The sequence below is a fragment of the Halichoeres trimaculatus genome, unplaced genomic scaffold (assembly GCF_033239565.1).
Source record: "Halichoeres trimaculatus isolate MK-OKI-2021-1 unplaced genomic scaffold, fHalTri1.1 fHalTri1_scaffold_12, whole genome shotgun sequence".
NCBI classification, from domain to species: Eukaryota; Metazoa; Chordata; class Actinopteri; order Labriformes; family Labridae; genus Halichoeres; species Halichoeres trimaculatus.
In genome coordinates, this window is record NW_027437190.1 from 30,827,646 (window position 1) to 30,840,666 (window position 13,021).

The 13,021-nt window shown below is 40.7% G+C and overlaps 2 protein-coding genes across 3 annotated transcripts in view; one reads left to right on the forward strand and one right to left on the reverse strand.

Annotated features, from left to right (window-relative positions):
• The window catches only part of rgl2 (ral guanine nucleotide dissociation stimulator-like 2), a 53,940-nt gene extending 47,480 nt beyond the window's left edge, over nt 1-6,460 (reverse strand). Inside the window, exons 1-2 of the mRNA XM_074683371.1 lie at nt 6,223-6,460; nt 1,612-1,782 (exon numbers count right to left, since the gene is read on the reverse strand). Coding sequence (XP_074539472.1) covers nt 1,612-1,764 — 153 coding nt within the window. The 5' untranslated portion in view covers nt 1,765-1,782; nt 6,223-6,460. The remainder of the gene's footprint in view (nt 1-1,611; nt 1,783-6,222) is intronic.
• Nucleotides 6,461-9,706: 3,246 nt separating this feature from the next.
• The window catches only part of phf1 (PHD finger protein 1), a 28,339-nt gene continuing 25,024 nt past the window's right edge, over nt 9,707-13,021 (forward strand). Inside the window, exons 1-4 of one of the 2 annotated variants that reach the window (XM_074683845.1) lie at nt 9,707-10,288; nt 10,880-10,958; nt 11,093-11,174; nt 11,773-11,859. In XM_074683845.1, coding sequence (XP_074539946.1) covers nt 10,881-10,958; nt 11,093-11,174; nt 11,773-11,859 — 247 coding nt within the window. In that variant the 5' untranslated portion in view covers nt 9,707-10,288; nt 10,880. The remainder of the gene's footprint in view (nt 10,289-10,879; nt 10,959-11,092; nt 11,175-11,772; nt 11,860-13,021) is intronic. The other variant, XM_074683846.1, reaches the window with a different exon arrangement.

Sequence of the window (13,021 nt, forward strand, 5' to 3'; positions counted from 1 at the left end):
GTTAGCAGCCTGTAACATGTCAGTGCTAACTGGTGCAAGGCCGGATGTTTCCCCACAAGGTGAGGAGAAGGAGGTGAGGACGACATGCTGGTTCTCAGGTGTGAGCTAAGAAGTGACGACATGGACCCGTCCATCCATCCATCATTACTGGGAATGTAAGATCTATCTCCAATAAGATGGACAAGCTAGCCGTGCTAACCCAGCAACAGAGGGAATACCAGAAGGCAGAGTAGCATCATGCTATTCACAGACATGGCTAACGGAGCTAACACCAGACACCAACGCCATGTTGGAAGAGCTTCACCTGCTGTGAGCAGACAGGATCCAGGAGACAGAGACTGAACAGACTGCTGAAGAAGCTCAGTCCTGGACCCCGTGGAGGTGGAGGTTGGCTGACTGGAGAATCATGGACAAGCTGTCATCATCTATTTTCTTGTGGACCTACTTTTGTTTTCTTAATTGCTGCTGTGACTCCTCCTGAATTTCCCCTCAAGGATAAATAAAGTATTTTCTATTCTATTCCAGCTGTCCAAATCTGGTGCCCTGTTGCTTTGAGACAAATTTGCACAAGTACTATTGGATTAAAAAGCACCAATGTTGGAGACTTGGCTTGTAGCCGAGCAGATTTCTAACATGCAAGAATTTAATCTGACCAGTCGGTAGCAGATGATTAGGCCACGAACTCTCCTTGGACCTGCACGGTGAAACAACATGCAGTTTGGCTGAAATCCAGCTCGACTGCAAAATCAGTCGTGCAAACTCTGTGTATGTTCAAGGGTCTTAATAATTATCTGTGGTAAAAATATGCTCAGAGATTGCATGCATTTCATCACTAAACTAAACACAAAGCATCATGCGGGGAACATAGTAAACATGACACGTGTAGTGAATCATAAAAGAGAAATCTGAGATATGGTACAAAGAAAAGTCAGCCTCGTGGTTGTGCCAGAGGTCTGCAGTGTGTATGATTCACTCTTTGATGTCAGAGAATATCTTATCAACACTGAAAATCATTGCAAACAATAGTGGCTATTGTTGGGGTATTTTTAAACTGAGTGACACAGAGAGACGACGGAAAACCAGAGCTGCTCGGATCAGTTCTCGTAGTGAGAAAAATTACAGAGATTACGACCAATGACACTAATTTAAAATTACGAAAAGCCTGATGAAGATAGTATATTTAATGATGAGGTTGATGAAGATTTTTCAGAAGTACAAAAGATGCTTGTTCTGAGTTTCAGAAACTGGTTCAGTTTTCCTTTTTTGTCCAATATTTTTGAGGATTTTCTTTTTGGGAAAGCAGTAAACATCAAGTCATGCTTCCTTGATTACTCTGTTCCTCCTTGTATAACACTAATCTGATCCCCTAACAAGTGACCTCATCCTCTGTTTATCTAAGTAACTGATACTCAGATACAGGACTGCTCTAGATACCGCTGGCTTGTGTGAACAGAAGAAAAACTATCAAAGTAGGAGAATATCAGAGCCAAATCAACATCACAAAGACTTCACCAGAGCAGAGCAGAGAGTTTACTTCATCTCGCCCTCTCTGACACGCTCAGGTGACTCACTGATGGATGTTTTTCAATAAGCCATGAGCCTCACACTCACCTGTGAAGTGTCCATTTCATCTCTGCTGTTCCTCCTCTCTGATTGGTTGGAGCCAGAGTCAGGTGACAAAGCCCGGTAGCCAATGAGAGGCACTTCGCTCGACTCCACCCCCGGCAGGTCATAGCCACCTGTTCGCATGTTTCGGGGGAGCATGGTGTCAGCTGCCACGGACTGGAGGAGCACAGAGAGGAAGTGTGTAGTGGTCTGACAGACTGATGTGCAGAAAAACCTCATTAGAGCTTTTTTTACCGTCCGACTACAGAATCTTAAACCTCGAGTTCTGCTGATGATCTGAGTTAACAACACTGTTGATCTTACAGACTGTGAATTGTAACCTCTCAAGACTTTTCTCTGATTTGATATATCAAAGCCTGCAATAACGCTCTTCCCAATCTCTTACATTTCAACCAAACACGTGAAAATCACATCAAGAAACTCAAACTGTGAGGAGAAATCGGTATCACTTGTTACGGTCACTCCTACATTATAAATTTGCAAACAAATCTTCTGAAATCTTGACGCCTTAAGACAAAAATCTATTTTTGAATGAAGACTACATTTCCCATAAGCACCATTACCCCCTGTGGAAAAGATTTAGCTTTTATTAAAGTGTACAGCTCTTTGCTTTGCTATTTCTCTTTGCTCAAGATGACTTATTACAGAATGTAGAGTAATAGTGTGATGTAGCTATTTGTTGCTATGTCAAATTATTAATGTAACATGACAATGACAAACCACATTATCTGATTAATTAAGCTAGCTACAAAAAGTGACCAGACTCATCGGTTTATGGTTGCCTATCACAGCCCTGGTGTCAAAGTAAATGTCTGAATATCATAAATATGCGCATGGTTATCCTTAAAGAGCAGTGTAGCATTCACATGTTAGTGTTTATTTGAAATTCAGTTCAGAGACATTTAACTCTTTTAGCTAGCAGAACACTGGTTGTAGAGTTTCTCATTCTAACCTTGCAAATCCTGACTAATTAAAAAACAGCCAGAAAATTCAATTTTTTAACAGAATCCACAAAAAATGTTGCAACATCAATTTGTTTATCATATATATTTTTTGTATCACATTTGATTAATTGGACGGTGTCAGCAACTTTCAGCAAGTTTTAAGTTCAAATGAATTCTTTTAGTGCAGAAAAAAAAGTATCTTAAACAATTAGAGAGAATTGGAGATGAGACATTATTGATGTTATTCTTACCACAACTTTTTGAAAATTATTAATGATTTTCCAGAAAAAAAGTGTGAAGATGATTTTGTGAGAGCATCCATGTAAGGGTCAAAATACGAGGGAGGGCTGAAAAGTTCATAGCCTGACTATGAAGGAGCATGCTCTAGTGATGAAACCTGGCATGCATTAAATTCAACTTTTTCTGACACTTGTGGCATGGTTTGTTTTTCAACACGGTCAATGTTTTCTTGGCTTGTCGGCTGGGATGGGTACCAAATTAGGTACTTCTATAGGTACTGACCGAATTTTGTCAAAAGTACCTGGTACCAATTCACATAAAATCAAAAGGTACCATGTTTATCCAAAATGGACAGGAATCTGAATACAGGGATCTGATAAAAGCTTTCTGTGACTGGAGTCATAGAAATTGTCTCCTACTGGACACCTCAAAAGCAAAGGAAATGATTGTGGATTTCCGAAAGTCTGGGCTCTGCCATCAGCCAGTTAACATCCATGGGGTGGACGTGGAGGTGGTGTCAACCTACAAATATCTTGGTGTACATCTGGACAACAAGTTGGACTGGTCCCTTAATACAGATGCACTCTTTAAGAAGGGGCAGAGCCGTCTCTTTTTCTTAAGGAAGCTCAGATCAATTGACGTCTGTGGAAAGCTGCTGCAGATGTTTTATCAGTCTGTGGTAGCCAGTGCTTTGTTTTATGGTGCAGTCTGCTGGGGAAATAGTTTAAAGCAGAAGGACAAGAGGCGACTGGAAAAACTGGTGAAGAGAGCTAGCTCTGTGGTTGGATCCAGTTTGGACTCACTGGAGGCTGTGGTGGAAAGGTATACACAGAAGAAAGTGAAGGCCAAAGTTGTTCGTCACACTGATCACCCACTCCACACCATCCTGGACCGGAGAAAAAGCAGCAGTGGACGACTCACGTCTGTGCGCTCCAGGACGGAGAGATACAGAAGAGCGTTCCTCCCTGCAGCCACCAGAGTCTTCAATTCTTTAATATTTGGAAGATGAGCTACAAACCAAATTAATTTCCCTTCTGGGATTAATTAAGTATTTTCTATCTTTTATCTTTATCTTTATCTTTATGTTTAGATACCTGAATGCATCCTTGTGGCTGTGAGGGAGTGGGAGCGTGGGCAATTTTCCATGCTGAACATGAACACAGCATTGCACGGTTACATATTGAGTTATTAATACGTTAAATTGAAAAAATTAAAATTCTTTTTATTAAACAAATTGATATATTTCACCACATGACCACAAAAAATTACCAAAGATTGGTACAGTCCAGTACCAGTACAAATTGCCAAATATTGGGTATCGGTACTGTATCGTTTCAAATGTCAAAGGTACCCATCCCTAATGTCGGCGTAAATGTCCTTGGGGGTCAACCCCTTTTTCTGCAGATATTGCACAAAGTGCTACTGGTTCTACTTTTCAGATTCCTCAAACACGACATCAGCATCAGTTAATCTGAAAATATACCATGCTGTAAGTGTCGGAAAATGTTGAATTTAATGCATGCCAAGTTTCATCACTGTGGCATAACTCCTTCATCGTCAGGCTACAAACTTTTAAGCCCTCCCTCGTACAACTTCAGCTGCCTGAAGTGCTATAATAATCCTTAAAGGGGTAGAGTGCTTTATTTTAACTATTTATCATATTGATGAGATAGAGGTCTTTAAAACTCATCTATTAAATATGATACATTTGGCAACATAGCAATATAACAATGCTTCAACAGAAACGGTTGAACTCTTTGCTAATCTTGCTCTGGTATCAACCGAGAGAGGAAAAAAATACTCCTGCTTTTTAATTTACTTCTTGCTGAAAAACTTTACCTGCCAAGCTCTAAAGGGATACTTTATGTTGAGTGCCAAATATTGACTTGCCTTGCTGATGATATACACGATATTGTTTATTATGTAAGTTATTAAGCGGCACCAATTTAAAGGTGAAAGTATTACAAAATCTATTCAAACTCCTTAACGAATAACTCTTACAACTTCACTCCAACTTTTGTTTAATGGTTCAACTACTTCAGCTCATTTTTCTATTCTACTTTTTTCCATCATTATAAGGGGTAGGCTAACTCTGCAAAACAACAGTCATGTATCTGGTATAAACAGAAGCAGATCGATTAAAGTTTGCTTACTATAATTCTCCTCCTCCTGCCATTCAGTAATCCCTCTTTAATGAGCTCTCATTGTGAATAATGAGTGACACAACCTTTGTTATCATCTATGATATAATATGATAAATTAAAGCTTTTTTCTTCAGTTGATCTCAGGTTTTACAGCCCATTAGGCACCGTTTGCAAAGTAAGAAACAATTTTCTGCCTTTCCGTCAACCTGTGGGATCAAATTCAGAGCATTTCATAGGAAAAAAAAGCACACTACACTGCGTAGTTAGTAACACTGAGGCCATTTTGTGCTGGATTTGTTTAACACATCCATTGTGCCCCACAGCAGCAGGGCAGGATTTGCATAGTAACCCCTCCTGCCATTTCCCTTTCCCCTCTTTGGTATTTGGATTACCATGAAGATAGACATCAAGTAAACACTGTTTCAGGAAGAGAGGTGTAGGAGGGAGAGAGGCTGTTACAGGATGAGCTCTGTGGAAATGTCAAATCCAGACTCTAACACAGAACCTGTTGAAGCTCTAAACCCTTGATAAATTATGTTATTTCTTGGTTTATATTACATTTCTATGGCTGTCAGGTAGCTGCTGTTGCTCTAATCAACATAATCAATCCCCTGAAGACCCCCTGTTGACTCTCACAGCAGAACATGAGCAGAAAAAGCCTCAAGGGTGGTTTAAAAAATGTGCTGGCACTCCCAACTTTCCATTGTGCCTTTGTCTGAGACTCCTGCAGCTCTGTGGCATTCGTGCAACGCTTAACTCCTTCTTTTTATCAGCATTTATTAAGGCGTTTGGTTTTTAATTTTGCTTGTTAGAACTGCATGAAAGAGCCGCACAAGGCACATGAAGGCCTGCAGGGGAAACAAGTTATAAACAGAGCAGCTTCTGCTGTGCAGAGGTCTGAATGCCTGCTATTCACTGCCTCTGACCATGCAAACAGCCCTGTATGTACACACATACAGCTGTATCTAGGTTACAGTGAAGTCACACCCCATAATGCTCCTGTTTCAGCTCACTAACGGCAGCCATAGCATGGTGCTACAGATAAATACACAGTCCTGATGATAGCTGCTTCTGTTCAGGAGGATAAAGCGTGAAACAGAGTGAGGCAGTAAAAGTTTGTACGTGCTGACGCTCTTATTACAACACAGAGTGACACATGATGACATTTGCTTCCTATCCTGTCACTGAGGCCGTGGAGGTTTAAAAATAAGGCGATAAAATGGTGAAATAAGTCGAAGAGGAAGAAATGAAGGTGTAATTGAACTTACTGTTAGCTGGGTGTCATTCACAGCTGGATTCAGGCTGCATTAGGGTGACCGCTCGCACTGCCGGCTCGAGCTGAGGAGAGACGCACCCATCTGTACCAGCGACACCGTCACCAGCGACGAGGGACAGCTCCGTCCTCTCCACCCTCAGTCTGTCTCTTCCTCCGCCACTATCAGCGTCTATCACAACGTTAGTGTGTCCTGCCTTCAGCAGCTGATAGCGCACTTTGATCGAGCTGCAAACTCCCTCCCCCTCCCCTCCCTGTGCCTCCCCCTCTCCCCCTCCCTCCCTGTTATTTATACCGCGCACTCAGCGCTGTATGATGCTAACAGCTCTCCCTCCGTGGGGCGCGCAGTGTGAGGGGACTGTACACTCCACACCGGCTTCCGTGCTCCGCTTCTCTGGGGAAATGTCACTTCAGGGACAGCACGAGAGCGGCATCACGCGCAGAGGCACTTCCGTACCTGAAGGCACGCGCATGCACGCGCACAGTAACTGTCTTCTGTTGCAAGCTGCAGCTTAAACTCATTACCTTCTCACCTCATCTGACTCAATCAATACTCAAAAAATCACATTTTTAAGAGTCCACGAGTTAATTTTTCATCTTATATTACTTATTTATTTTATTTTATGTTATTTTATATTATTTTATTTTATTATTTTGGAAGACTAGAAAACTCAAAAATATTTACTCCAAATACACAAACAAAAACACATTTTAAAACTTTAAACAGAGCTTATCAAATGTCATTTATAATCCATAAATTGAGTATACTTCTCTTTAAACTTGTTATAAATTTAGGCATAGTTCCAACCCCTTAGGTGAAACCAAAATAAAAAAAATAATGATTTTTTTTTTTTTTTTTTTTTTTAATTTTTTTTTTTTACATTTACTGACTTTTTCCACTTCAGGAGCGAATAAATATACTTTTTAACAGCTCTTGCTCAGCTAAATCACATGCAAGTATTTTATTTTATTTTTTACTTATCATATTCCTATATATTAAATATAATTCCATATTTTTGTGAAGGCTGTATTTTTTTCAAATTTTTTATTTAATTATTTTATCTTATTTTACTCTCCGAGAGTCCACTTGTGTCAACTCTCACATGGATTTAAAGACATGAATGTGTCCTTGTGAAGTTGTTCAAATTGATATAAACATAAAAGATAAAAAAAGAACAATGTTGGACAAAATATGTTTTTTGTTTTGTTTTGTTTTTTTGCTATTTTTAATTAATTTCTTTCCTACAATACAAATTGCACATTTCACTTCAACTTAACCAACCAACTCAAAACATAAAATGCCTTTAAGGTGAAAATGTACCACTACACAGAAACTTTTCTACCTAGGATGATAGTCTTCATTTAATATCTGTCAATAGCTGCACACTTAGTTTACAGTACAGGTGATATATGTGCAACAAATCAAAGGACTATTTCTGAATCTTGCTCTTTCCATCAAAGACAAAAGCTTCATCAAACTGGATTTTCCGAGAGATCTTAGGACCCAAGTGTCAAAGAGTATCAACATCATGTCACCATGCCTGAAAAACCACACTGTAAAAAGGTTACTGGCAGCAATGTGCCATTAAGTTACAGTATCAATACTGACTCTTTTTTTTTTTTCCCAACGGTAGTTTGCAGATGCAACTGTGAAATATAGAAAGGTCAAAAAACTCAGTTATAGTTTATGACACTGGTGTACAAATTTTGTAAAAAGCAAAGTGTCGTTCGAAGTTTCATATCTTAAACACTCTCAAGTGATGTTAAAGTTCAAGCATCTTATTATAAACACACACTCACGCACATATACACACACAGAGCTGACTGGCTGCTTTAGTGTTTATGCCCCTGAGTCTCATGACACCTCATGACACTGATCTAAAAGAGCATCCGGCTTAATTCTCTGAATTATCCTTTATTAGTCACCTGATGCTGTACATCAGATTGTGGCCTCAAATGGGAACTGGCTGATTTTAAACATGTTGCTTTTGTTGCAGATAACAATTACAGGGTGAACAGAGCTGTAATCCCCTCTGAGTTTAATGATTATTTTTGTCTTCTCATTATTTTTCTCATTAGTTCTGGGACTTTTTCCTTCATTGGATGAGGAAGCTGACGGGGATAGGAAAAGGAGGAGAAGGGAATGAGTGATTAAAATGTTGGAGCTGAGCGTGGAACCTGCAAGAGTCATGATTTAAATTGGATAACTAAGTGCCTCATGTACACAAATCACCAAAAACAAAACAAATCCACAAAATCTGAACACATAATGTCATCCATTACCTTATCACACATCATCTTAATGAACTTAATGACCCTGAACATCCCTCAGACAGAAAGCCAGACTGATTCCAGTCTCTGCTGTAAGCTCTTGTACTCGCTCGCCACCTAGCGGTGACAGCCGGAAGTGTCCAATCTAACACTTAATCAGCCAGGGGCCATTTTGAACCGCACGGTGTTCCCACACGCTTGACTGGTGTGAGTAATGTGCGAGACGTAAATAAACAGGAAAAGGCACAAACATGGGGAAATAAACAAACACCTTGAGTTGGACAAGTGCCTGCAGCTGAGCCGTTATTCTTCAACAGGAAGTGAACTGTGAGTACGCTCAGTTAAACCTCATTATAATAAAATGTGGAAGCAGATTTGGGATGATACTATCTTTGTTTAATGCCATCGATAATTTGTTTTTCTATTCATTAATTAATTTGAAAGAGAGAGAGAGAGAGAGAGAGAGAGAGGTAATGTACATTAATTTACATGCAAAATGCAAATGCTCCCTAGTTAGCTAAAATTATTGTTTAGGCTACATCTGCAGTCTGTGCCAGGTGTTATCTGGCAACACAGAGACAAGACAATATGTTAAGTATTGTATTTGCAATCAATATTATAATCAGAAATGCAGATTACAGACAGATAAAGCAGAAAAATAACAAAATTTGACAAAAATAAATTTAAAATAAGCTTGTAATACACTTTAGAAAAACACGTGGCTCTAATTGGTGGCTGTATCCTCTTAAATTAGCCTGTTAAATAAAAATAAAAATCAATCAGTAGTTAGTTTTAACAACATTTCCCATCATACTTTGAGTATAACATGCTGTATAAACTGCAAAAGACTCCACATCTGGTTTAAAAATATAGCCTAGCTTTGTCCACCTTGTGCAGAACAGCTAGCCCAACATTCCCATTAATTAAGAAAGCATCTCCAATTAAATTATTTTGAATCTAGAGTCAGTTAACGTGAGAAAAAATCCACATAAGTGTAACTTTGGCTGTGTTTTCTGGGACACTCTCAGTTTGAAAACTTTCCTCCTCACTCCTCCTCCCTCGGCTGCTCCCTCTTGTTTGAAACCAGCTAATGAGGCGGCTAAACTCATTAATTGAACACTTAATTGGCCCCTGTCGCTGCGCGCGCTGCTTCCTCCGGCTCTTGTCACCCGCGCGCCGTCCCTCCCTCGTGCTGCCTGCCAAACATCACAATCCCACCTTGTCACAACGATTTAGGGTCAGACGGGAAGGTGCTGCTCTCTCGCCGTGGACCCCTCCTCCCCCTCCTCTCCTCCCCTCTATCAGTATCTCCCTCCCACTCTATCTCGGTGTTTTATGTCTGCGTCACAACAAGTCGGTGGAGAGCGCGAGGCAGGGATGATGGCGTCTCTGGCGGCTTGATTCCGGTGCTGCTCTGACAAAACCCGCCTTAATAGCATCAATTGAGGGGGGAGAGGAGGGTGAAAGCGACGGGAACATGACGAAACGGCACAGCGGAGGACGGACAAACTAGGCTGAGAGACGGACGGACAGTCAGTCAGTCAGTCGCCTTCCCCCCTCCACTTCTCCTCCTCCTCCTCCTCCTCCACCTCTTCCTCCTCCTCGGCTTGACTGACACACACAGGCGCTTGGCACATACATGCACATCATCCACTTTTTGCAAACACACAGGCAGCGCATCCGAGCGGGCAGTAATTGGGCAGCGGAGATCCACAGCAGATGAGGGCATTTCATGTCCAGGCTGCCCAGGAATCACTGTGACCCCGACGGAAAGGAGTTCGACTTGACAGGTACCCTTACCCGGCAAGCTCCCACTGTCCAATTTGGCTTATTTTTGATTCCCAGAAAGGCTACGCACACTGTTTTGCATCCTGCGTCTGTCTTGACTTGAGTGCATGCACTGGAACAAATGTGCAGAGATAAAGCCTGCACAGTCATTTCATGCATCTATTCAAGTTTTTAAGATGTTAGGAGAAGCTGCAAAGTGCCCGCTCTAAGTCGTCTTTGCTCATTCAATCTTGCAGCAGTCATCATGCAGTGTTTTGTCTGTGCGCTTGTGTGTGTGTTTCATGTGTGCAGTAATCATTTGTCTTGCTCTCTGGTTGTGTACTCACTCTCATCTTTCACTGTGGTGGATACAGGCTGTCGCTATGCTCGGGTCTAAAAGGAGGATGAGGAGGTAGAGAGGAGGAGGGTAGAGATTTTAACCCCCTTGCACTGGAAAAAAGACCGCCTGTCTGAGAGCCAGACGAGAAAAAATCTGGGGCCATAAACCCCTCTGTCAGCAACAGCAGCAAAGTATTCAGCGAATAAATCGGATTTCCATTTCACATGAGCCCTTCTCTCTCCTCCTCTCCCCCCTTCTCTGTCTCTCTCCTCAGGATGGGGAGAGTAAGTGAAGGAGATGATGTGTTGGCTCGATGGAGTGATGGACTCCTGTACCTCGGCAATGTAAAAAGAGTAAGTGCATGTGTGAGTGTGAGTGTGTGTGTGTGTGTGACAGGGAGACTTTTGAGAAAGTGTGTGTGAGAGATTTGAAAAGACTTCCATTTAGTTTTGTCAATCATTCTGCTCACCTGCTATCTCCCTCTCAGGTAGATGGAGTCAAGCAGTGTTGTCTGGTGAGATTTGAGGACAACTCTGAGTTCTGGGTGCTGAGGAAGGACATTCACTCGTGTAAGAAAAACTCTTTCCCCCCTCAGCTAGAGGAGTAAATAGCACACTTTATTTCTATTTCGGTTAAAAATGCTCCTAGTTTGAGTTCCTGAGTGTGCAGGGGCTCAGTTCTCTCTTCCAACTCTGAAACTTTGCCTCAGGATTCGAAGAACTTTTCTATTTCTTCCCCCCTTGTGAGCGCAAAACTTTCTGTATTTTAACACTTTTTTTTTCTCTGGGTCGTCTTCCAAGAAAAACCAGAGCAGAGCTCACGTTCAAGGTTATGATGCTGTGAGCGCTTTGAGCGTTCTGATCGGGGCCACATTGAGATGTAATTGCCGTATTAGAGCCTATTTATGAATTTATTAGACTAATGACTCCTCAGGGAAATGGCGCCCCCAATCCACCTCAGCATCAAGCGCGAGGAGGGGAAGTTGGACGCTTGTTAGAAGCAGGCTGAATATCCGCCCGTCAGATGAAGTGAAATCTAAAAGGGTGCAGGAGACACTGAAATCAATGAGGTGGCAAGGATGTGAATCAATATACATAAATTAACGCTGTTGACTGCTCTCCCTTCTCCCTTTCTCGCACTCTCCCTGTCTTCTTCTGTTTGTCTCAGTCGCTGCTGGAGTGGAAGAAGTTTGCTGTATCTGTGACGCGCCACCTCTTAAAGAACCACTCATAAATTGTCTTAAATGTCGTCACGGTAAGGAAACACACCTCATAAGCTGTGCTTTGAAGATTTGACCCAACACTCTTAAAGCTCCTCTGAGCAACTTTAGGATTGTGTGAATATTGGCGCCCCCTTGTGGAAAAAGTGATCACTAACGCACAAGTAATGTTTCAAATCTCTTTTTTTTTCTTCCAATTTCAATATCAACCATCTTGTGTGACGTTTATCCTGCACAAAGGGTGACAGACGTAGAAACTATCCATAAGACTTCTCTCTGATAGTCTTTTCTGGTCATAAAGAGGCATCAGTTGTAATTTCTGTCCATTTCATTACCAGCAAAGAACTCCTCACAGGAGCTGTAGCAGGAAACAACACAGAGGGCTATTTGTTGCAAATGATAGATATGAGTTTTGAGTCTGCAGTAAAAATAAGATGCTTGACATGGGAGTTTATTCATGCTGAGTGCTTTTTGAACAAGTTATTAAAGTCAAATGAAATAAATTTCTGCAGCACACTAATAGAAGTGTAAGGTGCAGCTGCTGCCCTGAATTAACAGCTCATTGCTGATTTCCAAGATACTTTATGTTCCAGCTCTGTGGTAGTAGTTAATCCACCAGTATATGCAAGTATAAAATATATTATTTGTTGTTATCCATGAATTTTACTTGCCAAATTCCACTCATTTACTGTAATTCCTGAAAAAGGAGGATTTGTTCTCAGAAGTTGTTTGTTATTCTTGATAAATTTCTGACTCCTCACAGAATTTCAGTGTGCTGGCTCAGATTTGGGTTTAAAAACGTGACTTAAGTTTGAAACTCCTGTTAAAAATGGTGCAGCACATGGATGGCTGGATGGTTTTCTCGTTTCTGTGACAGGTGTTTTTAAGAAGTTAAGCACTTTAAGTGTCTTGAACAAAGTAAACACAGAAGACAATGTTGGTAAGGCAAGGCAAGTTTATTTATATAGCACATTTCAGTGATACAATTTAAATTGCTTTACAGTGAAAACATATTACAAGAAAACAACTGAAATTCAATTAAAAAAAAACTGAAAAAATAAGAAGATATAAAAAACAGTAAAATTGCAAAAAAAAAAATTCAATAAAAAAGAAGCTGAAAAGTAATAAGATACAAGAAAACAAAATAAAATTGCAAAAAATTAAATAAAATTAAATGAAAAAAGCAAGTAAAAAATA